This window comes from Plectropomus leopardus, chromosome 7 (assembly GCF_026936395.1).
Source record: "Plectropomus leopardus strain MGB_pleo_1.0 chromosome 7, ASM2693639v1, whole genome shotgun sequence".
Classification (NCBI taxonomy): Eukaryota; Metazoa; Chordata; class Actinopteri; order Perciformes; family Serranidae; genus Plectropomus; species Plectropomus leopardus.
The window spans coordinates 19,738,256-19,764,859 of NC_142182.1; the positions used below are offsets into that span (position 1 = coordinate 19,738,256).

At 37.7% G+C, this 26,604-nt stretch overlaps 2 protein-coding genes across 5 annotated transcripts; one reads left to right on the forward strand and one right to left on the reverse strand.

Moving 5' to 3' along the window:
* Positions 1–1,664: 1,664 nt before the first annotated feature.
* LOC121950474 (C-C motif chemokine 4-like) lies at positions 1,665–3,724 on the reverse strand. Its single transcript, XM_042496491.2, has 3 exons — positions 3,564–3,724; positions 2,427–2,544; positions 1,665–2,331 (listed from the first exon to the last, which is right to left on the reverse strand). Exons 1-3 carry the CDS (start codon positions 3,718–3,720, stop codon positions 2,217–2,219), a joined length of 390 nt encoding a protein of 129 aa, XP_042352425.2. The 5' UTR covers positions 3,721–3,724; the 3' UTR covers positions 1,665–2,216.
* Positions 3,574–19,563, forward strand: LOC121950597 (zgc:158868). Of its 4 annotated transcripts, none has more exons than XM_088080154.1 (11): positions 3,574–3,655; positions 6,764–6,851; positions 6,984–7,037; positions 8,107–8,156; positions 8,448–8,670; positions 11,807–11,861; positions 14,017–14,213; positions 14,641–14,698; positions 14,874–14,992; positions 17,431–17,541; positions 19,019–19,563. In XM_088080154.1, the coding sequence occupies exons 5-11, from the start codon at positions 8,668–8,670 to the stop codon at positions 19,130–19,132; spliced, it is 657 nt and encodes a 218-aa protein (XP_087936280.1). In that variant the 5' UTR covers positions 3,574–3,655; positions 6,764–6,851; positions 6,984–7,037; positions 8,107–8,156; positions 8,448–8,667; the 3' UTR covers positions 19,133–19,563. The 4 variants fall into 4 exon arrangements, with proteins under 4 accessions (XP_087936280.1, XP_087936281.1, XP_042352576.2 ...); XM_088080155.1 differs by having other exon boundaries at positions 3,598–3,655; positions 6,785–6,851; XM_042496642.2 differs by lacking the exon at positions 6,764–6,851 and having other exon boundaries at positions 3,605–3,655.
* The last annotated feature ends 7,041 nt before the right edge of the window (positions 19,564–26,604 follow it).

Here is a 26,604-nt window from a genome sequence, read left to right on the forward strand (position 1 = left end):
CAACATAATTGCTGATAGTGAGACTGGGAAACTAAAGTTCATAAAGGCAGAAAATACATTTCCAGAAATGTAAAAGAGAATAGTTTAATCAGGAAAGTGAATTGTGTATAATGTGACAATCAAATAGAAAATATCCAGAATTAAAATGGGAATTTATGAATAGATGAGTGGACATTTTCTAGTGATGGAACACATATTTCTTCTGCGTTACTAATTGTTGCAAAGTTTAGTCATATACATTCAAGAGAAAATCCATGAGAAATAATCATTTAGATTTATGTTGTCAATACACAAATATATTGATAATATATTGAATTTATTCATTTTTTTATGGGAAATAAAAAATATGAATGTAAATGGACTTGAAAGAAACCCAAAATAGAAGAATTCAAAACAGAACAAGAACATTACATCCAAACATTATACGGACAAAAAGACAGCAAAGCTGAGAAAACACTGGACATCTGTAATCTTTGTTTGAAATTTTTTGATCGATACCCCTATGTATATATGTGTATATGGAAAAACTTGTATATAGTTTGTCCTGCATGGTTTTGTTTTTGTTTTTATTATCTTTTTTTTTTTTAGTGTCCTATTTCCTTTTTGTCACAACTGACTGAATTTGTATATATAAATAATCATTTTTTTAAAAAAAACTTAGGTCAATTTGATGCGATGTCTTTAAGCCAATCACAGAGTCCTACATCATCTAAAGTGGACTGCAGGTGAGCCAGCCCCCTTTTCTTTAAGTGTGGCTGACCATGTGGAAAGCAGGAAGCACAAGGCAAGTATAGATCTAACATTATTCACCTAACTAGAACAACAGCTCAAGTCTTCAAGACACTCAAGCAAGTCCAGTTACCTAAAGTTATACGCTTAGAAAGTCCATATGCACACATGGTCTGTGTCTCCATCTCGTGCTTTATCTGTGCTAATAATGCTAATGATTGAATCTTTATGGGTCCTGATCCTCAATAGAGGACTGAACTGTCAACACAGACCAAGGGCACACATGGAGCATAGAGAGACAATCTGAAGGTTACCCCTCAACATGTTTCGACTAAAACCTCTCCTCTTTGCTTTACTTCCTTTTATCAGCATCAGTCTCAACTCATGTTTACATGTTGTCTTGTCATTTTGGCTGCAGCTGCATCATTCCAAAGAAATATCAGTCCCTGCGGGATGTTAGGAAGTTGTGATCCTAAAAAAATTGTGCAAATCCAGCCAGTCCCCTTGAATTCTGCATGACCTTGAATTCTAGTCCAGTCATGACAAGAATGAGCCATTTTGGTTTTGGTGTGAGGTTTATGGTTTCAGATGTGCCTCTGCTGTGAGGCTTCAGCCCAAGTGACAATATATGACACATAGAGAGATCAGGCTTGTGCTAACCAAGCAGAAAGACCCTGGCCTTAAAAAAAAAAAAAAGAAGATGAAAAGATTAAAAGCATATGAGAATTTGAATTAGAAGTTGTGATTCATGATCATTCACAGCAACTGATATTTCCTTGTAGCCTCTGTTTCCATAATTTCAGCATTCATGGTTCCACACATTTGTTTTTGCAAAACAAAAAAGGTTCATTAGTAAGTGTTAAAATGTTAAAAAAAAAATGCAGCTGTATGTGGAACCTAAACTAATGGCAAGAAGAGTCACGCAGAGCAAAAACTTGGCATTTCATCTTGCTTTAATTCAGCATACAGATATAAATTATTTGTTGTCAAATTACATTACTAATACTTATTTGACCAAGTAATTGAGTTCAAAACATGACTAAAAAACCCCATCAATTTACTTTAACAAAAAACATGACCAATAGCTCACAATATTCATTGTAGAAATAATGGGGTAACCTTTAGCTTATACTCTTCAGATGACAAGTGTTGTGAGACATTGCTCTTATACCAACCCCCTTTACAGTGAATCTGTAAGTCAAATTACTTTTGTAGTTAAATTACAATGCAACATGTAGTTCACAGTGTTGACGGTCATACTTTGAGTGTTGTATTGAGCAAAAATGTACATGTTCTATTTCAATATTACTTTTAAAATCAGAAATGTATAAAAGGTAACAAATACGATATTAATAGGATGTCATCTTAAAATGTTTGCATACATTATCAGTATATATAGTGAAAAAACATGTCTTTGACAATTATAATGTAAAATGTTGCAGCATCAAGTGGCTATATTTGAAGCTCTGATAGTGGATATGCTGTAACTACAGGTTGGACGTCTCTCCTGGGACAGATTTGGCATCCAGGTAGCTGATGAGCGTCTTCACCCAAGTGGCTGAAGGTCTGGCACACAGGTAACGACCAGCCACAGTCCTCAGCCTGAACACACACATTAACAAGACAGTCAGGTTCAGTGCATTCATGTGTGGATACGATAATACTGGTGAAACATTTCTATAAGGTTGTGTACTTACAAGATGGCAGGGTTGGGGCACCGCTGGCTGGTCCTGACATAGTCAACCACTCTGTCCCTTTGCACCTCGTTCTCATTGAAACGAAAGCAGCATTTCTTGGGGCCAGGACCGCGCAATCCTACCAACAAACACATATGAATGAGCAACTCATGGCAAACACACATCATGTGCCTTTTAGGTATTTGTTCCCTTTTTTATTTCCTCTGGGCTAGCATGAGGCTGAATCTGATTGTTCAGTTTTTTTTTTTAATTGTGACATGGAAGAACTCTTGATGAGTATTACTCAGCAATTATATTAAGAAACTGCTTTGTCATTTTAGCATATTTTGCGTCTCTATATCTTAATAAAAACCTGTTGAACTTAACTCAACCTACTGAGCTAGCTCTATCATTCTGTTTAGATATGTTATGCTAAAAAATCCAGACATGAGGGCCCTGTGTGCTGGGATTTAGGTAGACATATTTTTCTGTGACATGTTTAGTTTTTTTTTTTTTGGAACAAAAACAAAAAAATGTAACAAAAAAGTCTAATAAGGGTAAAAAAATAAAACATGTTCTACCAAACAGTTGAATTACCTTTTTATGGTAAAGGTAGTGATACTAAATAGTATATTTCCAATTGTTATGAAAAACAAAAAAAAAGTTGAATATTTACTGTTGTTAATGCCAAATATTTAATGCTATTCCATTATATGTTTCATTATATGTTTTCACCATTCCTGAGATGATTTCAAAGTACTGTACTGATAAATGTGTAGAATACATTTGTGGAAATAATATGAGTGCTGGTAACATCTCTAATTTTATTGAAAAATGTATAAACAATTTTTTTCCGTCTGTTTTACCTTTACCATGAAGGGACATTTCAACCATTTGGTAGACGCTTAAAAAACTATGAAACTATGGAATCAAACAAAAACATTGAATTTTGTTTTATTATCCCTGAGGAAATATTTTTTTCCTATAGGTTTTTTCTTAGTGAGGACATTACAGGGATAAGATATGTAGCCTATCACCTGAAACATTAATCAGTGCTTCAAAATATAGATCAGACTAAATCATATCCATTGTATTAAATGCAAGATTAAAGTTTTTTCACGTACTGATTGAATTTATTATTGTCAAATTTCTTCTTACCTGCACTCAGAGTGATGACTGCCAGCATCAGCACAACCACAGACAGAGCGAGACGAGGAGCAGCCATCCTGACGTGTGTTCGCAGTGTATCAGTAGGTGAAAGTCTCAGTTGAGCTGTAACAGCCTGTTCTCTCTGCTGTGTGAATCTGTTCTCCATCTGATTCCACTTTTAAACAGCACAAGAGAAGCCCGGGGAGATCCCGAATCTGCGTGGGGACTTCATTATGACATATTAGTTTCTCTCACCTTTATCTGAAGGGATTTACCAAGGGTCAGAGTTTAATGCGGGGGCATTTTTTCAAGTGTATTTATGTCATGTCAGTTTCAGTTCTCTATACAGTGACATTCACTGATGAACCCTGCATTCAGCACGTGGAATGAAGAAGTACTTTTTTTTTTTTTTTTCAAGCGTGTTTTCCCTGTGGATTACACATTGCTTGTGACCAAAACCACTGTACTTTCTGCTCACCACCAACGCAGCTATAATGGATCTTTGAGGATGTGTGTATGAAACTAATCAAATTAATATTAAAAGAGGCAACAACCAGTCTTGATAATGTTTTTGATAAGGCCCGTCTTCATCAAAATCAAATCTGTAATCCAGTATGACATTTTTACAGAGGACACTTTGAGGAAAAGGACAGGTGCAAATAATTAAATTATTGATGACTGAATTCTATTTAGCTGCTTTAATTAGATTTTTTCATCTTGTGTATATTGGTGAATTCTTAAAGGCCATTCTCTTCCGTTCTTTAGTCTAACTGCCATGAACGCAAACACACATATATGCCCCTTGGGCAAGAAATGTGGTTGCTAAAGAGTGGAGAAAATTTAGTGGTCCAAAAAGGCCAAAAAAAGCTGCTGGTCACAGCTAAAAATAAACATTTTCATTTTACAAATTTATCTATCTTTTTTTTAAAATTTATTTTCACAGGGACAGAGCACATGAATAAACATTTCTAAAAATGTGCCAAAGACTAATTTTCAGCTGTTGTCCCTTGGTCAGGTGTTAAGACAGCCACTGAAACAGAAAGATATAAAAGCATGAAAACAATGAAAATCATTAATAAAACATGAATGTACAATAAGTGCCCCTAAAGCACATGAAGCACTCTTCTTGTGTTAGCAAAAGTCAAAACCAGTCATAGCGTGTCAATGGAGTGGTTAGAACTTAATGAATTGTTTGGTTGGTCCTTTATCCGTTTAGTAACTGATGAAGGACAGGGGTACTCGATGGAAAATGTAGTAATTTGGTGGAATTATAATGTCACTTATTTGTTGGAAAGTTGTTGATTGAGGTGATTAAGCATGATGATGCAAGGGTTAAGCTTGTATGTTTATGTATTATAGGTGTTTTCCTTTTGTTAGTTCTGTTTTGTTTTGTTGGTCTGTCTATTGTTTGGCTCTGTTTTCATCTGTCTGTCTGCTTCTTTGTTTGTTGTTGGGGTTTTTTTTTGGTAGTGGGACTCTGTTTTGTGTTGTTGGGATGTGTACTGTATATATGTTAAATAATGTAGATAAAATATTACAAAAAAAGCACATGAAGCAGACAATTCTACATGGACAGAACATAAACAATTAGCCAACATACACAGTATGTACAACAAAAATATAAAAATTAGCTGACAATAAAACAGTTATGCATAAGACATATGCACTGGCACACAAGGCAGTTATAGACAGCATGACATAAGCATCATCAGACAAGAAACAGTTTGATATTGTTTTTTTGGAAAACGACCTTGAGTTCTTGAAAGGCGCTAAATCAATCCAATGTATTATTATTTATTATTTATACTAAATTATATTTGTAAAGTAGCAGGGAAAAGATGTATAAAAGGTGTGCTTTCAAAGAGTAGACGCATCTTGCGGCAGCATTCATCATCATCAGTATACTATAACAGTGTATTGTACATCTGTGTGTCTGACTCATATCACTGTAATTTCTGCATAATTTAGTCATAGCAACCCCCTTACCATGTGAGCCACTCATATGTGAAAACACGTTGCAGCAGGATGAGGAACTAGATATAGTGAAATGATTAGGACTGAATATTTTAGTTACCCTCAGTAAGAAGTCGTAGTCATTAGGTGTCACCTTGAGATTAACTGAAGTTTCTTTGTGGCCTTTTTTTCATCTCTCTGTGGTCATTTTACATCTGTAGTTGCACTTTTTGTAGTTTTGTAACTGACCGAACACGTTTTGATAAAAACTGTTTAAGTTTTTTATCTTTTGTTTTTATTTTCCATGAATCAGCTAAATTATTGGCTTGGTCATGAAAACAAGAATCAATAAAAATGTAGCACAGATATCTCACACAGTAACAAGATTTTTCTGAAGCAGTGTCTTCTACCAATTTGAGGTTACCATGGATGATACAGTTTTTTTTTCAGCGTCTGATCACTTCACCACTTCTGTGGTGTATTTTCTCAGCTCGCTTTCACTGAGACCCTGCTGCTTGGTCTGGATTTTTAAATGTTTTTGTTTTAAACCATTCTCCTCTGTTTGCAGAAGATTACTGTCCTGGTCATAAGAATATGTTTTCTGAACTTTCTCTGAGTTTTAAAAGTAATGCAGAGGTGACTGTGGAAGTAGAAGAGCTCCCTCATGTGGACAGTGTTGGCTGTGTTGTGCTTTTGTAGGGCTTGCAGCCTGTTCAAGCTGATGAATACTGAAAAGCATAGGACCATGGAGGATGATATAAAATTGTATGTCCAACCTCATCAAACTGACTTATTTTGATTGGAGCAATATTTTCCGGAGCAGCCCCCCGTTTATTTCGGTCTCATGCTTTGCTAGTTTAGAAACAAGGGGGCACATGTGCACTGACTGCAACCCGATTGCCAGAAAAGATGTTCACATTGTAGTGGATACGATGACTCATTTATCAGTGCTGTGTTGAATGTGCAGCTGGCAGCAGACTCATATCAGTGGTTTGCAGAAATGTACAATGCAACAATTTCCTCTGGAAACCTGGTTTCTGATTTCAGTAGCTCAATACATGTTTACTTTCCTTCAGACAGTTTCATTTTAATCACATTAATCTAAAAAATGGAGACACATCAACAAACAAGTAAAAAGACGAGTGTGGCACCACCACAAAGGTGAGGGGAGAGGCATGTGATTGTTTTCTTAGAGGGTGCGAAAGGAAAATAACCTTTGACAAACTGTTAAAGTGTTTCAGCTCTCTCTCTCTCAGCTCTGTCTTGTTGCCACCCAGCTCACTCTGCTCAGGTGTGCTGCTGAACACATGTCCAGGGGGCCTGACCTGTGACAACAAAGGGAAGGTAATTGTTTTGGGAAGGGATTTAGATTTTTGCTGGCAGAGGAAGAAACAGGGGAAAGAGATGGAATCTGGACAGCCAGCAGAGGAGAAAGCTTTCTGATGTCTCTCTCTTTTGTGGTGCTTCCTCAACCAGCTGAAGACTGAACGAGAATCAGGGAGTGTGTGGAGGACCGTAACTGCTGGACATGTGAGTTAAGACTGGACTGTTTCTTTTCCTGACTTCCTTGGGCAGTTTGATTCTTTTTTTCCCCTTCTGAATGAATGAATTGCTTTTTCAATTTGATATTTTTGCATTTCGAAAGGGTGGCCTCCCCCACCACATTTGGTTTCCATTTAGTGTTCTCTTTTGCTTTTTACAGTGGCGAGTTGAGGGAAGCACCATCATTTTTACTTACCTGCCTTTAAGTAGGTTAAAGTTTCACAGTAACTTTTGAATTCGAAGTATAGCTAGGCTTTAAATGCTGATTGTTATAGCTTGCTGATGTTAACATAGATGTAAACAAATGAATTACAAAAATATTTATGAAATTCATCTTTTAAAAATATTTAATGAGAAAGAAAATGTATTCATTAAGTGTGTTAGATGTTTAGGACACACAAAATAATCTCAATTCAAAATCTACAGACTAGCTTTTTCACAACTTTCAACCACATTAAAAACCATTAGACGTGTTTGAAAGTTAGTAAGTTGACCTAGTAGCCTATGCATAATGTATTCTAGTTAGAAACACTGACTGAAAACATAATTGCACCAGACACCTTTTGATTAGAGTCCCAGCCACACAGCTGATGATTCAAGACTTCACCTGTTGTGTTATGTGTCATATGTGCTATAACTTGGTTTAGTAATGTTTTACCTGTCTTTGCTTCGAATAACCTTGATCTCCACTAGCTCTATGGTATTGTGGTCCATGGATTTAAGAACCTGTACAGAGTACCCTGTGCCAAAAACCTAGCAGCAGTAGACCACGTGGTGATTGAGGATCTGTGGATTTGTTTTTGAAAGTTACATTATACACAAGTAAAATAAATCAACCTACAAAAAAATCAAATGACAAGACGGGAAGATGCTTCAAATCATTGCTTGCAATTATATCATCATAATATAAGAGTTACATTGATATTATATAATCAATTTTTTTTTTTTAATAAAATATGGCTCAAATGTCTAAGCATAAGATGGAGTACGATAGCATAATTGAGCATGTTGTTGATTTCTGGCCTGCAATATCGGCTCTCATTAGTCTTGTTTCCAGATGCAGCGAACACCTTGTACACGACTTGCCCAGCACAAAAGGCAGACAAGGTTAGTGAGAGAAGTTTGTTTTGAAGGCTTTCCTCCAGAAAGGGACTTTTTGGTATCTGTTTGTCACATCCTTTGGATTTTCCTGGGAAATTCAGCTCGAGCCCTTTACATAGAAATCAGTCCATCTGCTATTAGAGGTAAACAAGAAATTCAGCTAAGGTGTCAGTTTTTAAGTTACGATCAACACCTATAAAAAGCTACAGTACCTTTAAACAAATCAAACCACAAATTAAATAAAGTACTTAAAGTAAATTATAGCCTGTTTAATTGTTCTTATTATACTCCATACAGATGCAACTCCTTCTCTGATGTAGTTCAACCGAAGATGACTACGTTTTCCTCTGCTGACTTTTAAGGGACTTCAGTCTGTCTGACCTAAATTAGACAGAAAGAGGCAGAATTCTTCAATTTCTGGCAGGACAGTAACTTCTGCAGCTGCGGACAACGACGCACTTCTCACATATTTTCTCTCTTGACATCGTCAAACTCCACTCTTGATGGTCTATGATAAATGGTATCTTGCACTTCTTGAATTTCCACATTTTCAAAACGTTTCCTCATTAAACATACACTGTCATGAGGCCAAACAAATGTCAAACAACAACAAAAAACAAAAACAAAAAAAACCCAGCTCTTTGTTCACTGACGTGCAAAAACAAGTTTGGCAGCTTTCCATTTGAGTAAATCTTTATTGAAAGTCAGACAGACGTCGAACAGAGAGTCTTTAGGGCTGATACTGGCTGGCTGAATGAAGACTGGATACAGAATGGAAAGTAAAGGTGGTCTAAATACAGTATATAGCATATGTGCAATAAGTGAAAAGTATACATATGTATACACAGTGATTGAGAGGATTACTCCAGCTTTCTTTTGTGCAGGACACACCTACAGTACATAAAGTGCATGACGAACACATGACCAGCATTACAGCAACACTAGTGTGGGAGAGTAGTCAGACAGCTGCTGGGGAGTGACGGATGATCAGCAAACATGTCTTTAAAACTACAAGGTAATATTTTAGTGACTGGGACCAACAGAGGCATTGGTTTGGAGCTGGTCAGACAACTGGCAGAAAGGACAGGAGAGCAGGCGCACATTTATGCCTGCTGCAGAGCACCTGAGGGAACTGGGGCTGGGGTAAGACAGTTACACTCAAACACACACACAGTGCTAACAGAGCAGCTTTGAAACTGATTTATGGTGTCTCCATAAGATATGGACTTTGTCCATGAGTCAGACTTTTATATAGCCTACACCCTAACACCTAATGACCATAATCTATCTGTATAGGGTTTGACAGAATTCTGATCAGTAAGGGTGACTAAAAAAAAACATGTTCAAGTTCTTAGAGATCAATTTTTTTTTCACTTTAATATTGTAAAAATCTTCTAAAACACCCAAAATTGTATCACTTTAAATCCTACTCAGTGTATATCGCATGGTGCAGTTCTGTTTGGCAGTAAGATGACAAGCAGTAGGATGAACTATTAAGACTGTTGCCAGGATTTCCTCAGGGAGAGTGTCATCAAAATCTGTGGGATGCATTTTACAGTTTGTTTAAATTTTTTTTTATAAAAAATAAGTATTGCATTTTGTACAACCTTGGTTAGAAGTAGTTCATTGTTTTTTCCAGTGAAGGTGTACATTTTGAGAAGCATTGTATTTTGAGTTTGCATCTGCCACCCAATATGATAAGAGTAGGCCTAATATGTTGCAGGAGAGACTTGATGTTCTCTGTGATCAAGTAGAAAACGTGCATATACATAGCGAATATCGGCAAAAATCCAATATTATTCATTCCTAGTGAAAGCTAATTTTATGGCTGCACCTTCTGTCAAAGTTAAATTATATCTATATGTTTAATGCTTTACTGTATATTTTTCCCTAAAAAGCAGTGAACAAAGACAATTTCCCCAAGTTCAAATGTAGCACTCACACAATCTGCTATTTGGCAAATCGGGGTGTAGTCTGTTTTATAGAGATCATTGAGAGGATTTTATTGAAGAAATAACAATCCAAACTGTGTGCTTGCACAATACATCTGTTAAGGGTGGGGCTAAATCAGAATCCCAAACTTGTCCGTGTTGAGTGAGTTAAGGGACTAAATCTGTAGGTGTATTCAAGCATATTGAAACGATTCAGACTAGAATTGACTAGAATTTATCAGAAAACACAAACTATATGGAATGGATCTATTCATATCTTATCTATCTATCTATCTATTTATCTATCTATCTAGAATGGATATATTCATACATATGATGGATATATTCAGATGAGATTCAGACTTTACTGTCCTCTAAGAAGGAAATTTGTTTTCACAGTCTGTACAGATAACACTCAGAATAGTTAAACTCACAGGATGTACAAAGACAAGAACATAGCAAACATAGCACATGATTGTCACAATATGTCCAGGCTATTTAAAATGATTGTGTCTGTGGGCACAAAACTCTACCAAGAGTCAATGAGGGCTGGCAGGTCAGGGGTGGGTAGATCAGTTATTTTAGGGGAGATGCTGGTGATTCTAGGAGCTTGTTTTTATTGGTAAAAGTGAGCATGGTGAAATAGTAGGTGGTACAGGAGGATGGATCCAATGATGCTGCGATACAGAGTGCTCTGCCCACTCTGACCACCTGGGGTCTCTCATTGAGGAAGCTGTGGATCCAACAGATAAGGAGTGGTGGAACGTGGAGATGGTGGAGTTAAGTGATCATCGGATGTCTCTGGGTGGTGTTGAAGAGGACCCTTGCATAGTGGCCAGGGGAGTCCAGATGTTGGAGGAGGGTGTGAAGGAGGCATGCCACTGCATCCTCTGCCCCACTTATGGACTTGTAAGCAAGCTGGTAAGGGTCCAGCTGTGGGCTGACAGCTGGGAGGATGGGGTTCAGTACCAGTTTTTTGAGACATTTAGCTGTGATGGAGGTAAGAACCATTGGTCTGTAGTGAGTCAGTTCAGAGGGGTGGGGTTGCTTTGGGACACGGGTGATGGTCGATGCTTTCTAGAAGATGGGGACATTTGCAGTCTGGAGCAAATCACTTAAGATGGTATGAAGAACAGGGGAGAGCTCCAGGGCACAGCTTTTGAGCAACCTTCCTTTGATCCCATCTGGGCTGGGTGCTTGCTGGCTTTGCTCCTTATGTGCTACTGGTAAACATACCTTCCTGTGAAAGGGACAGAGTGTAGCTGTTAGGCTGTGGGTAAGCTAAAAGTCAGTATTGAGGGTTTTTAATTTTTTTAATTTTAAATACTTGCAGCACTTAAAGGACCTGCCCATTGAAATATTGCTACAAAATGCCATTATTGGTCAAAACCTCCACAGCTTACCTATAAAGGATATCCAATCCAACAACTCCAAAGCTATACAAAGCTACACACATGCTGTATGATGAATATAAAATGTATCTTATGGTATGCATTCTGTATATCCTGATAGCTTGAATCGCAATATTGTCGCTTGCATTAGATTTGTATATTGTAAAAAAAAAGAAAAAAAAAGAAAGTAAAATCTGATATCTGTTCTATTTTTATTATCATGGACTAAATCATCGTAAATGTTGTGTTTGGACTAACTTACTTTCTGTCTGTCTCTCTCTATCCATTCTTTGTCCTCTATCTGTCTTTCATTCTGTATGTCTCCCTCCTTCAGGCCCTGAGAGACCTCATCACTCAATACCCTGGAAAGATCACTATAATCAAACTTGGTAAAAACAACAAATCCTCATATACATGTCTCTGTAAATATTTTTATATACACTAACAGAATTAAACTATTACAAAGATGAGGGTTGTGCTTTTTAGATTAAGGTTGTTAGTGACCTCTAACAATTTGTGTGTACGGATAACTGACTGAATGATAAATTACTCCATGTAATTTAGTGTAACTTAAGCTGCCGTGACCATAGGGGAAAAATCCTGTGAATTTCTGTTTTCACAGACTGCTTACTGTCATGGTTTAAAGACTTATGCATTGACAACTTTTTAACATCTGGCTGCAGTGTGTCTGAATCAAGGGGCCTTCATGCAGGGCCTTCATGCAGCATCATTGTCTAAAAATTCTGTTATATTTTCTCTTAATCTTTGGTAAGAAAAAATATAAGAGAGGTCAGTTCTTTGATTCTTGCATGAGGCCTAGTGTGTTAGTTTCCCTCTCATTACTTTCTGACACCAGTTCCTTGATCTCAGCTTCAAACCCACTGGCTTCTATTTCAGACATCTTTAAAAACAGCTGTTATCAGGAGCTATTTTCAGCAGCGGACTTATTTACATTTGGTGCTCTGCTGAGTATACGCATGGGATTGAGTCAAAATGATCTAATCAAGGAACATGTCGTCTGGTGTATCAGTGTGGTTTACTGGTGTATTTTTCACAACAAGATGTATGTCATGATAATACATTCATTGCTGGTTTGGCTCTGCACATGGGATTTGCTTGCTATATAAAAATATAAAAGAATAATACCAACCTTTATTAGAGCAGGGGAGATTAATTTTTAGTCAGTATTATTGAACAGTTTTAGTAACAAGTTGCAGACAAATGCCAAATATCAGCTAAGTTATTGTTATTGGCCTTCCTTGGGCACTGGCTTTAAAAATCCACTATCAGTTTGGCACTACAATAAACATTTTTCTTCATTATGCATATATACTATACTTCGTTTTTGTGAATCTGGGCTCTAGTGCAAGCTCAGGGGACAAACACACAAGGTGCCGCAAAGTTATTTCTGTAACTGTTCTGACCAGACAAACAAGTGCAACCCTGCAGTAGTATGGAGGTCAGGTGATTGCTAAATGCCATCTGCCATCAACACTGATGTACAAAGTTCATGTCCTCTCTGAGACCAGTGGCCACTCAGCACTTCTTCCTCTTTTCAGTTTTCATGCTTGTATATTTTTACCATTTTATTTCTTCTGGGTGCTCTGACACACCGCAGGCCCATATATTAGTAGCCAGGTTTGCTTTATAAGCCTTTTTTGCCACCTACAAGGACAGAAATAAGTGCAGAAATATAGAGGAAGTGAAGCTGTACAAGAGTAAAAGAAGTCACGATTACAAGACAAGAACTGCTAGATATACAAATGTTGTGGCCATTAATCAATTTGATAAATCGCAGAATATAGTTTGACGTCGGCACGTTACCAGCTGCCTTTCTGTCAGCTCCGCTAAATTTGTGCTTAATTTGAACTAAATTTGTGCTAAATTTGTCTTGTGTTTTTTTTTGCACATCTTGTTGTTTTTTTGTGGTTATCTTAGGACAGTGGTTACAGGTAGCTTTAGCTCGGAGGACATAATTTCCAAAAAAAAACAAAAACATTTGAAATGTGGACTTTTCTGACCACAACACACTTTTCCACTTTGTGTCAGTCCATCTCAGATGAGTTTGGGCTCAGAGAAGGCATTGTTGTTTCTGGATTTTGTTGATTCTAAATCTAATCTTGCATTTGTCGATGCAGCTATGAAATGCATTGACAAATCGACATTGTTAGTGAAAAACTGTGTTCACTGACAGAGTGCTCCTGGGCTTGTGTTGTAATACAATCAATTTAACGACCAGTTTTGCCACCTAATGCATCAAAAGTCAGAGCCTTTTAATGTTGGTTTCCAGCTATGCTCCTCACATGCATTCAGACCGTCTGAATCTGTTATTATAGATTGTAAATGTTGAAATCTATGAATTCATGGCAATTGTCTATTGAGAAAGGTTGGTGTTAACATTAAATTTCTTGTTTTTGTATTGTATTCAACTGAATACAGGTAGCAAGGTTAGCAAATCATTGCAATCTGTTTTTATTTATGTTTTACACAGGGTCCCAACTTTTTTGGAGTTAGGGTTGTACATTTATGTGTGTCTATCTGCAGACATGTCAGATGAGGACAGTATCTCAGCTGCTGTCCAGGCTGTGGGTGAGCGGATCGGGGCTGGTGGGTTGAACCTCCTCATCAATAATGCTGCTATTAGCAAACCGGCCTTACCAGCACCATTATCTGCCACTGAAAAAAAAGACATGATGGAAGTGTATGAAACCAATGTGGTTGGACCATTTCTTATTGCAAAGGTTGGATTGTCTTTCTCTTTTCTTTGTGCATATACACACAAGAGAGCAGCATGTATGCAGAAAAAACCCATTTCAGCATGTTATCGTGATGAAAAGCGAAAACTGCGGCATTTCTGCAACATCTGACAACAAGACTGACTGTTAAATGAGGAAAGCATCTACACACATCTGGTGTTCGCAGTCCTCGTGTATCAACAATGCTGCAGAGCTGTCGCTGATATAGTAACAGTGGATAAGTCAGAGAAAAACACAGACAGGAACAGATGGTGGTCAGTTCACATTCAAGCCTGTACCTCAAAATATTAAAAAAGTAAATGTGTACATCATAACAATGTTGATGGTATGACTGTTATTCAAGTATTTGTATCAGTTATGAAATGAATTTGTCAGAAAAACACAGCACAGCACATCCCTTCTTTGTCTTCAGATGTTCCTTCCACTCCTCCAGACAGCAGCAGAGATGGACTCACCTGAAAAAGATGAGGGTAATGAAGTGGAAACAGCTTAATCACTGTGACACTTAAACTCAAACACACATCAATGTTCAAAAATGATCAATTACTGATTGTGCATGTTGCAAACGATAAGTGTTATATTAGAATTATTATTTTTTTTTATCATTCCTATATTATGATGTAAGTCTGTTTTTCTCTGTCTTAGGTGATAAAATGTCCTGCAGGAGGTCGGCCATCATCAACATCTCCACAAGCGTCTCATCCATGGAGAAATTACCAGAAACCTTTCCTATAGCACAGATGTACCCGTACAGGGCCAGCAAGGTACCACCAACTTACACAAAATCTAAATTTGATTCTCAAAACAGGACTTTTTAATATGATATCACTTTATCCCAATTTGTATTTTTATGTTGCATATATATGTGTATTTTTAGGTTGTCTGTCTGTCTGTCCAGACTGCTTTAACCCTTTAAAACCTGAGCAAAATGGCTTTATTTCTTTCAAAAACATTTTAAAAAGGCAATCAGCAACTAACCAAAAAATGACCAAAATATCAGGAAATTAATAAAAAGTTACAAGATAATTTAACTGAAATTATCCCCAAAAAAACAAATACAGGAAATGAACCGCTGAAGTGCTGAATTAAAATACTAGTATAAGACCAAAAACAACAACAGTAACAACAGTATTAACAACTATTATTATTGTTATTTCCTGTAACCCAATTTCAAATATATAGTTAAAATAATTCTAAATTTAGTTTCTTTATATTTTTCTTTTGCTAGCGAAAATCTGCTCATGTTTCAAAGGTTTAAATGCTTGGTGTCTGAAAGCAGCACCGGAAAACTGGGGAAAGGTTAATTTCAAAACCGTGTGCACCATTTTGCTACAGTCTCCAGGTTGAACAAGGTGTTTCCTCAAAGCAGTGTGGAACAGTGTGCAGTATGTTTTCTTCCATTTGGAGGGTGTCTCAGAGGTGAAGCAACAACAACATAAATCAAATTCTGATTAATATTTCTTTATCGTGCATGGATTATTGTACATGCATAACACAACGGGGTGTTCAACCAACATATCCGTATCTGTTCAGATAAATGTTGTACTACATTTGTCGGAGCTGAATGCAGCACCGGTGATGGAAAGAGGTTACCACAGGACGTAGTGGCTGCAATTTTTTGCATATCATGGGCAGGTTTTCCTTTTTTTGTTTGTTTTGACAGAATAAATAATGATAAGAAAAAAAGGCTTTTTTTTAACATAGCACAATATCAGAACTTAAAGATAGATAAAACATGTAAAAGATTTTTTACATAACATTTTGGGTTGATTTTTAAAAACCAAATAAACAATTGCATATCACTATTGCAGGATTACAAGGTCAGTGTGATGCTGTTATTTGGGTGAAACATGCATAAACACAGAAACAAGAACAACAACAGTAATGCTTTGGCGTTTAGAGAAATCGCTCTGTGGCACCATTTTACAGCATCCAACCCATAATGTTGTGAGGCCAAAGACTTCATATGCAGAGAGCAGTTTATATGTCAGTCAGTGATGTCTCTGTGCGTGGTCCATCCTCACAGGTTTGTTTTCTTGTTACATGCTGTGCTTTGCTGATATCTCCCTGACTCCCCTGTTAGGATGAGAGAGCTTTTTTACGACATTGTAGAACAGGGTAGGTCTGGTGCCCTTGCGTAACCTCAACCTTGACAGAGGTTTGCTGAGCCAGATTAGGTGAATATGCTAGTGAGTGTTCAGAGCCTTTGAATTTGTAGCTGTTATGAGGAGTGTCTGGCTATTTGTTAATTGTGACTATAGTGTTGGGATAGATCTGCTGATGATCCTTTTGCAGTCAGGAGTCTTCTGGGTCCATTAGTGCTCTCCATCTGTAAACTGTCTGGAGCCTTACTTCCACACTCACAGCTTTAATTAGTATGCTGGTAGCATTCAGCTGTGTGTTTTTCTGACATTACCTTGTAGGAGGAGAAAGGAGGAGAAGCACAGGTAGAGTTGATAGCATTAATGTTGGCTTAATTTCCTGAAGTGTCACAGTAAGCCATGCACACATCTACCAGCCAGGGCCCTGAAATGACGTACCTTAATGGAAAGCAGCATTATACCTGTTACTGGGTACACTTGTGTTTTGCAGGTCTGTTCTAAAATCCCCATATAATTCAACTTGTTCTGATTCCAAAGTTTTAAAATGCTTTCTGCAGCTTTGACAGTGGCACCTTTCGTGTCCACATGATATGGCCAGACCAAACTGGTCATATTGTAATGACATGCCACTGGACAGCCAGATGGCTGGACAGCACCTGATAAACTGGGGGTGACGTCACTTGAGAATATAGATGGACGGAACCTGTTGCGTGTGCATGATATACACTACAGAACAGCATCAGGTTGAACACTGCCGGTTGTGAAGTAATGGAAGGAGTGCAAGAGCAGGTGAGAGAGGCAGTGGATGGGTCTAGCAAACCCTGGACTTTCATTCAGAAGTTTGATGTTCTTTTCCCCTTTGAATGTTTAATTTTTTCTCTTTTTAGCACTAAATACTATTACACTGAATACATTTTTTAAAAGAAAAAATGAATATGAAAAGAGATGAATTGGGCGTTAAGTCATTAAAACAATATCATCTGCTTCAATTCAAATTTGTGTGAATGGTTTCAGAAACATGTGTCCTTGTGTAAATTGTCATTTTTATATTGCTGAATCTTTATACAACAAAGCTTCTCTCTTCTGCCGTTAATCTCCAGGCAGCATTGAACATGCTGACTCGCTGTGAAGCTGAGGACTTCAAGAATTACAACATACTGGTGACGGCAATCCACCCTGGCTGGGTTCGCACTGAGATGGGAGGAGACAAGGTGAGGTGATGGAGAGATTAGATACTGTGGGGACCCTTAAATACATTAAGATCATTTCAACTGGTTTGTGTGAACTAAGGGGTAAGTACCTGGAAACTTGAGATCAGCACTAGGGACCTCAGGGGGATGGCCTCAGGGCTGGACAGGGACAGAACATGAGACCCCAGGTGGATGAACTGGGTGCAGGAATCACACAGAGCAGGGAACCTCAGACAGATGCTCTGGAGGTGGAGCAGATGGGAAGAACCACTCTAGAGAGAGAGACCAGGGTGCTGAGGCAGCTCTGGAGAACGCCCAGGAGGATGACTAGATGGGTGGAACACATCTGGGGGATGACCAGATAGATGATGATGTGGACGGGACCCAAACTCTGAGACAGGACTCTTGCAGACAGGAACCCACTGGAACTTTGAGACGGGATCTTACAAGATGATGAAGTGGATGATGGGACCCCCATGGAGAATACCACAGAGGCACTAACCCACTACAACATGAAGACAGGACTCCAGGACCCCAGGAACTGGCAACTGATGACCCCACTGCAGGCTAGACCCGTAGAAAGCTGAGTGGGAAGCTGGCAACAGTACAGCTGAGCTGGAGGCTGGCATCAGGACAGCAAGGCAGAAGTCCGGTGTAACCAAGGGACCAGGAGACCGCTGCAGCAGGAACACAAGTTTTTGATTGCTGCAGCTCAGCATGGAAAGGTTTCAGCTGTGCCACTGACTTGGGACCAGGAACTCACCAATGTACCGATCTGTTCCACTTCAAATGAGCCTCTGAGATATCGTTGTCCTAATGATGCCACATACAGCTAGCAAATCATCTGTGCTGAACAGGTCCAGTGAGCTCCTCTAGAGTTTAGCTTTGTCATGGTTCACCTCTAGGGCATGGATTATAAATTATGTCTTTTTTAATCAGCAAAAGTTCTAAGACTCAGACAGCTGTTAATATTTTTTTTTTTATTGATTTGTACTTGTGTGGACTATTAGCCATTTTAATATCAGCGCTTATCTCCCCACTTGCAACTGTTCCACTGACACATTTCCCCTCGACATATTACTAATAATGCACATTTTGCAAGGGCACTGTTGTTGCATCCTGGGTTTAGCATCGCCCAAAGCAATTGTGATTGATCTAAAGAAATACAAAGAAACAAAATAATTTTTTCCCCCTGTGGTGGAATGATGCTACAGTGCTCTGGAGATAGGTCTGACAATGGGTGACTAACATGACTAATCATTAATATTAATTGTTCATACCGTGTTTTAAGCATAATTGTTTTTTTTTAACTACAGTTACATAACATCATTAATGCAATAACTTTTAGATCTCTGGTAGCCAAAAAAATTAACCTACAATCCTATAATATACAGTATATACAGTATATAGCTATAGTTATAGCTGTTTTCAATGGATTTTTACACTTTCGTGTGTTTGTGTTGTCACTTTCTTGTGTTTGTTTTTACTGTCACTACAGGCTCCTATGACCACCCAAGAAAGTGCACATGGCCTGCTCAATGTGATGTCATCACTCAGCAGCAAAGATTCTGGGATGCTTCTGGACTGGCAGGGTACCAGGATCCCCTGGTAGCCTTGTCACCCACACCAGGTCTACCACACCTGTCATTATTGCATATTAATAACAAAGGCAGTATGATACTGCCAGTTATAGCTTTTTGTAATTGCAAACATCCTTTTATCTAATCTGTGGACACATTTTCAAAACTTTAAATACAATGAGCATAACGGCCATCTGTTGTTAACCATTAACGCTGTTAATGATTGACATGCTGATTAAAATGCTTAATTTCTCATTACACACAGGTTCATTCAATATGAAAATATGGATCTGTCCTTTCTTATTTTGCAAGTGCCGGCACATAACGTGCCAGAAATAAAAAAACAGATGTACCAAAATGTAGTATAAAGCTTCTACCTTTGCAACAGAAGAAGTCTAAAGGCTATATTGAATCAGTGGATAAGCATTTACACATGAACAGATGATTAAAAAATTAAAAGAGAGCTTTTTGGTTTGATTTTGTTCAATCTGGATATGTGGACAATGTAAAGCCGTCACACATCAAATTTCAGTATGTGACTAAAACTTCAGAAAAGAGTCATAGCATAATATGTCATTAAAAACAACCTTGAAAACCTTTATGGTAAAGCATAACATGTTGTGAAAAAAAAGATTAAGTATATAAAGTCTAACATCTGACAAAAAAGTCATAGTGTACTATATTGTCTAAAATATGAAAAAAGAATCATAGTATATTATGTCACCAAAATATAACAGTAGCACATCTTCCAAAATGACAAAAAAAGCCATAGTATATTGTCAAAATTGTTTTAAAAACCCATAATGGTATAATATGACAAAACAATGACAATATAAGCCGTACTATAGTATGTCGTCTAACATCTGACAAAACAGTCATACAATAGTATGTTGTCCATAATTTGGGAAAAAAAATTATATTATAGTATGTTGTCGAAAACATGACAAAAAAAGTAATACTATTGTATGTTGTTGAAGATGTGATAAAAATTGAGACTATAGTATGTTGTCCAAAATCTGACAAAAAAAGTCATACTATGGTATGTCGTCCAAAATCTGACAAAAAAAAATCCACTAAGGTATGTAGTCGAAAATTGGACAAAAAATTAATAATATAGTATGTTGTAGAAAATATGACGAAAAAGTCATACTATTGTATGTTGTCTAAAATTTGTTAAAAAAAAGTCATGCTTTAGTATGTTGTTGAAAATATGACCAAAAAAGTCATACTATAGTATGTTGTCTAAAATTTGATAAAACAGTCATACTATAGTATGTTTGCCAAAATATTACAAAAAAGTAATATCATAGTATGTCGTCCAAAATATGATAAAAACATCACACTACAGTATGTTGTCGAAAATGTGAGAACAAGTCATACTATAGTGTATTGTCCAAAATGTGAAAACCACTTGTTATACCTTGCAGAGAAACGTCACAGCATAGCATGTTGAAAAAAGAGCCATAAAAAAATGCCAAATACATCATAATATAACAAGTTGGAAAAATGGCCAAAACCACATAGTATAGTATGGCAAAAAATCTCAAATTTTGACATGGTTTCAGAATGGATGAAAACCACTTATTATACCTTGTAGAGAGGTATCATAGTATAGCAGGTCGAAAAATGAGCCAAAAAAGGCCAAAAATGTCATAATATAACAAGTTGGAAAAATGGCCAAAAACCTAATAGTAGAGTAATGCAAAAAAATCTCAAATTTTGACATCTCCCAAAAATGAATGAAAACAACTTATAATACCTCGTAGAGAGGCGTCATAGCATAGCACAAAAAGAGCCAAAAAAGGCAAAAACATCACAATATAGTGTGGGAACCACAGTGATGGTAGGCAGAAAAATGGACACCCCCCTATTTTCATTTAATATTATTTTATTATATCACTGTTGTTTTGTATACATGTTGACATGTATGTCCATGTGCAGCAATCACTTCAGTTTACTGAAACAGATGTGAATATGAAGCTATAGCTTTAATTCTCTACTGTGATGGTTGATGGTAGAAATGAGTAAAGTTTAGACAGGCACAGATGACAGCTAAGAGGGTCCTTTTGGGGGTGAGACCATACAACGTAGAGGCGCGCATACGCAAGAGTGTATGGATCGAGGAGGAAGTGTGCCGTGAGGTGAACGTGTCTGTGTTTTTTGCACCTGTGCCTGGAGAGAGAAGACACATCAAAGAAACTTGTTAAAGCTCATGCACCCTTGAAACCTCTTTCTGTCCGAGTGTGCAAAAAGTATTGGAGGCACAGCCGGGATGATTAACGCCGTGACGAGTGTGACGGACGGAGGAACGCGCGGCTCCTTGGGCGCGGCCACATACACACACAGTGGATGTGGAGGAGTTGGTGGGAACTATGGCTTTTGCAGCTGGACCAATTCAAAGATGTGTGTGTAGAGGGGAACATACCAAGTTGAAATGTCATGACAAGACGAGCGTTAACCAGACAAATAACTGAATCTATGGACAGTGTGATTAATGATGAAGATCATGATGTTGCAATTTCTTATCTAAAGCAAATGCTAAAAACAGTGGAGCAAATTACAGAAAAGATAGGAAACAGTGATAAAGTGGGGAATACAGAAAACACAACACAATTGAGCTAGAAACAAGCTGAAGAAATGGATTTAGTGGGAGAAACCTAACAGCTGCAGCTGCATGATGAGGTTAATGGAGCAAGGGGAATGAATGAGAACACTGGATTTTCAAGCCAAGCTTCAGCCCCACAAAGTATGTTGCCTACTAAGGTGTATAGCTGCCTGAAAAGGAAACGCCCAAATAAACCCACAAGAGCACCACTGGTTAATATTGTGTCCATCTATCCGTTTGAAGTTGTCTCAATAGACTACCTGCATCTGGAAAGCTTTAAAGGGGGATATGAGTATATCCTGGTTGTTCTTGACCTTTTTACACGCTTTGCGCAAGCGTACGCATGCACCAACAAGTCAGCAAAGTCTGCAGCAGAGAAGATCTTTGGTGACTTTGTTCTCAAGTTTGGATTTCCAGCCAGGCTGCATCATCATCAAGGCAAGTAGTTTGAGAATAAGCTGTTTTCCAAGCTTGAAGAGTCCTGCACAACACCTTACCACCCAGCTGGAAATGCCCGGGCGGAAAGATTTAATCGACTGTTCCTTTCCATGCTCATGTGCCTGACAGACAAAGCTTAGTCAGACTGGAAGAGCTCATTGGCCAAAGATGTGCATGCGTATAACTGCACATGCAATGAGGCAACAGGATATGCTCCATACTACCTCCTCTATGGTTGAAACCCCCGGCTGCCTGTAGACATTATGTGACCAAAGCCCTTCTCACAGTGAATATGCCTGCAAGTGGAGGAGAAGGATGCAGGAGGCATACAGTTTGGCATCCAAGACCGCTCAGAGGGAGCAAAATCGAGCAAAGAAGCATTATCACCGCAAGACTTATGGTGTGGAACTACAGCCAGGGCGTAGAGTGTTGGTGAAAAACTTCATGGACAGAGGAGGATCTGGGAAACTAAGGTCTTATTGGGAGGAGGAAGTCCACGAGGTAACTGAGAGAAAACACAAAGACAGTACTGTCTATACGGTACGGTCCAGAGAGGGGCCCATAAAAGACCAGAGTCCTCCACCGTAACTTATTACTGCCCTGCAACTTCCTGCCTGTGGACGGAGAGAATCTATAGGACAAGAAACCAGAAAAGAGAAAGTCAAACACAGACAAGAAGAGGAAACAGCAGACTAAACGCAGAGAGAGACCCTGACAAAAGCTCTGAGGATGAAAGTACCCGGAGGTTCATCACCACACGACAAACAAAGCCGTTTGACAAGGTCAGAAGCCAGCTGAGGGCAGAAGCCGAAGAGTTACAACCACGAGCAGCTGAAGGAGAGGTGGACCAAGGTGGTGAGAACGAGCCATGTCCAGATGGTGGCGATGAATCAAGGATGAATGCTGAGGTGGATGGGGGACAATCAGCAGGAGCGTAACAAAACACCTCATCTGATGAAGCAAAGGGGAGCAACACTGAGCAGGCTTCAGCATCTGATGAAGCAGACGAGGGGGCTCTGGTGCTGCAGTCTTCCTCAAGAAAGTATCCTTTTCAACAAAGAAATCCACCTAAGACACTCTCATATGACACTTTAGGTCAGCCATCAGTCTCATGCTGACATATGTAATGGTCACAACTAAAAAAGTGAGAGACAAGTTCATAGTCACAGAGTTTGATGGGGTATCAGTTTATTGGAAAGGCAAGTTCATGAAAGTGTGTTAAGAGTAAAAGTCAATAATTCACGCAGTCAAGTATTTCAGTTAATTTCGGTTAATTTGAGTTCAAAGATGGAGTACCAGGGGCCAGACCACTGTTACATAGGACACTGGAATATATGTGAATATGGCATACAGTAGTACAGTTTTGTCTGTGTAATTTGTTAATTGAGGTCAAAACCTTCCAGTCAGAGATACATAACCCGCATGAGTGGTGGAGTAGCATTTCAGATATCACCTGGCCAGTAAGGTCTGTTGCTGACACAAGTGTGTATGTGTCATGTTAAAGACTGTTGCTGTACAGGAAGTATCTCTAAAGACTGTCTCCTGTGTAACCTGCTGTTATAACTCAGTTGAAAACATGAGGACTCGGGGAACTGCATAATGTCAAGACAACATTTATGTTGGAGGGGAGAGTGTGGGACCCACAGTGATGCTAGGCAGAACAATAGACACCCCCCTATTTTCATTTTAATATTATTTTATTATACTGTTATATTTAAACTTTAATGTTGACATGTATGTTCATGTGCAGCAATCACTTCAGAATACCGAAACAACTGTGAATATGAGGCTACAGCTTTAATTCTCTACTTTGATGGTTATTGGTAGAAATGAGCAAAGTTCAGACAGGCACAGGCAACAGCTAAAAGGGTCCTTTTGGTGAAACGACATAGAGGCGCGCATACGTGAGGTGAATGTGTCTGTGTTTTTTGCACTTGTAACTGAAGAGAGAAGACACATTAAAGAAATTTGTTAAAACTCATGCACGCTTGGAACCTCTTTCTGTCCGAGTGTGCAACAATAGCATGCAAAAAAACGGCCAAAAATCTCATAGTATAGCACGGCGTAAGAACTCAGATTTTGATATGTTCCAAAAATGGATGAAAACTACTAGTTTTACCCTGTAGACAGGTGTCATATTATACAAAGTGGAAAGAAAAGCCAAAAAAGGTCGAAAATGTCATAATTTAACATGTTAAAAAAATGGCCAAAAATCGCATAGTATGGCGGAAGTGTCAAATTTTGACATCTCCCAAAAAATGGCTAAAAATGACATATAGCTTGTACACAACATGGAAAGAAAGGCCAAAAAAGGCCAAAAATGTCATAATTTAGCATGTTGAAAAAATGGCCAAAAGTTGCATACTATAGTATGGCAAAAATGTCTAATTTTGAAATGTCCCAAAAATGGCTGAAAAGGAAGAATTATAGCTTATAGAGACATGTCATAGTATACAAAGTGGAAACACAGGCCAAAAAAGGCCAAACACATCATAATTTAGCACGCAAGGAAATGGCCAAAAATCTCAATACTATAGTATGGCAAAAATTTCAAATTTTGACATGTCCCAAAAGTGGCTAAAAAACCTCATATTACAGCTTGTAGAGGCGCGTCATCATGTATAAAGTGGAAACAAAGGCCAAAAAAAGGCCAAAAATGTCATAATTTAGCATGTTGAAAAAATGGCCAAAAGTTGCATGCTATAGTATGGCAAAAATGTCAAATTTTGACATGTTGTAAAAATGGCCAAAAAATGACAGATTGTAGCTTGTAGAGAGGCCTTCTTACATGCAAAGTGGAAACAAAGGCCAAAAAGGCCAAAAACATCATTATTTAGCATGTTGAAAAAATGGCCAAAAATCGCATGCTATAGTATGGCAAAAATGTCAAATTTTGACATGTTCTAAAAATGGCTAAAAACAATATATTGTAGCTTGTAGAGAGGCCTTATTATATATAAAGTGGAAACAAAGGCCAAAAAAGTCCAAAAACATCTTAATTTAGCATGTTGAAAAAATGGCCAAAAATTGCATGCTATAGTATGGCAAAAATGTCAAATTTTGACATGTTCTAAAAATGGCTAAAAACGACAGATTGTAGCTTGTAGAGAGGCGTTATTATATATAAAGTGGAAACAAAGGCCAAAAAAGGCCAAAAACGTCATAATTTAGCATGTTGAAAAAATGGCCAAAAATCGCATGCTATAGTATGGCATAAATGTCAAATTTTGACATGTTCTCAAAATGGCTAAAAACGACAGATTGTAGCTTGTAGAGAGGCGTTATTATATATAAAGTGGAAACAAAGGCCAAAAAAGGCCAAAACATTGTCATTTAGCATGTTGAAAAAATGGCCAAAAATCGCATGCTATAGTATGGCAAAAATGTCAAATTTTGACATGTTCTAAAAATGGCTAAAAACGATATATTGTAGCTTGTAGAGAGGCCTTATTATATATAAAGTGGAAACAAAGGCCAAAAAAGTCCAAAAAATGTCATAATTTAGCATGTTGAAAAATGGCCAAAAATCGCATGCTATAGTATGGCAAAAATGTCAAATTTTGACATGTTCTAAAAATGGCTAAAAACGACAGATTGTAGCTTGTAGAGAGGCGTTATTATATATAAAGTGGAAACAAAGGCCAAAAAAGGCCAAAAACGTCATAATTTAGCATGTTGAAAAAATGGCCAAAAATCGCATGCTATAGTATGGCAAAAATGTCAAATTTTGACATGTTCTAAAATGGCTAAAACGACAGATTGTAGCTTGTAGAGCGGCCTTATAATATATAAAGTAGAAACAAAGGCAAAAAAAGCCAAAACATTGTCATTTAGCATGTTGAAAAAATGGCCAAAAATCGCATGCTATAGTATGGCAAAAATGTCAAATTTTGACATGTTCTAAAAATGGCTAAAAACGATATATTGTAGCTTGTAGAGAGGCCTTATTATATATAAAGTGGAAACAAAGGCCAAAAAAGTCCAAAAACATCATTATTTAGCATGTTGAAAAAATGGCCAAAAATCGCATGCTATAGTATGGCAAAAATGTCAAATTTTGACATGTTCTAAAAATGGCTAAAAACGACAGATTGTAGCTTGTAGAGAGGCGTTATTATATATAAAGTGGAAACAAAGGCCAAAAAGGCCAAAAACATCTTTATTTAGCATGTTGAAAAAATGGCCAAAAATCGCATGCTATAGTATGGCAAAAATGTCAAATTTTGACATGTTCTAAAAATGGCTAAAAACGACAGATTGTAGCTTGTAGAGAGGCCTTATTATATATAAAGTGGAAACAAAGGCCAAAAAAGTCCAAAAACATCATTATTTAGCATGTTGAAAAAATGGCCAAAAATCGCATGCTATAGTATGGCAAAAATGTCAAATTTTGACATGTTCTAAAAATGGCTAAAAACGATATATTGTAGCTTGTAGAGAGGCCTTATTATATTAAAAGGG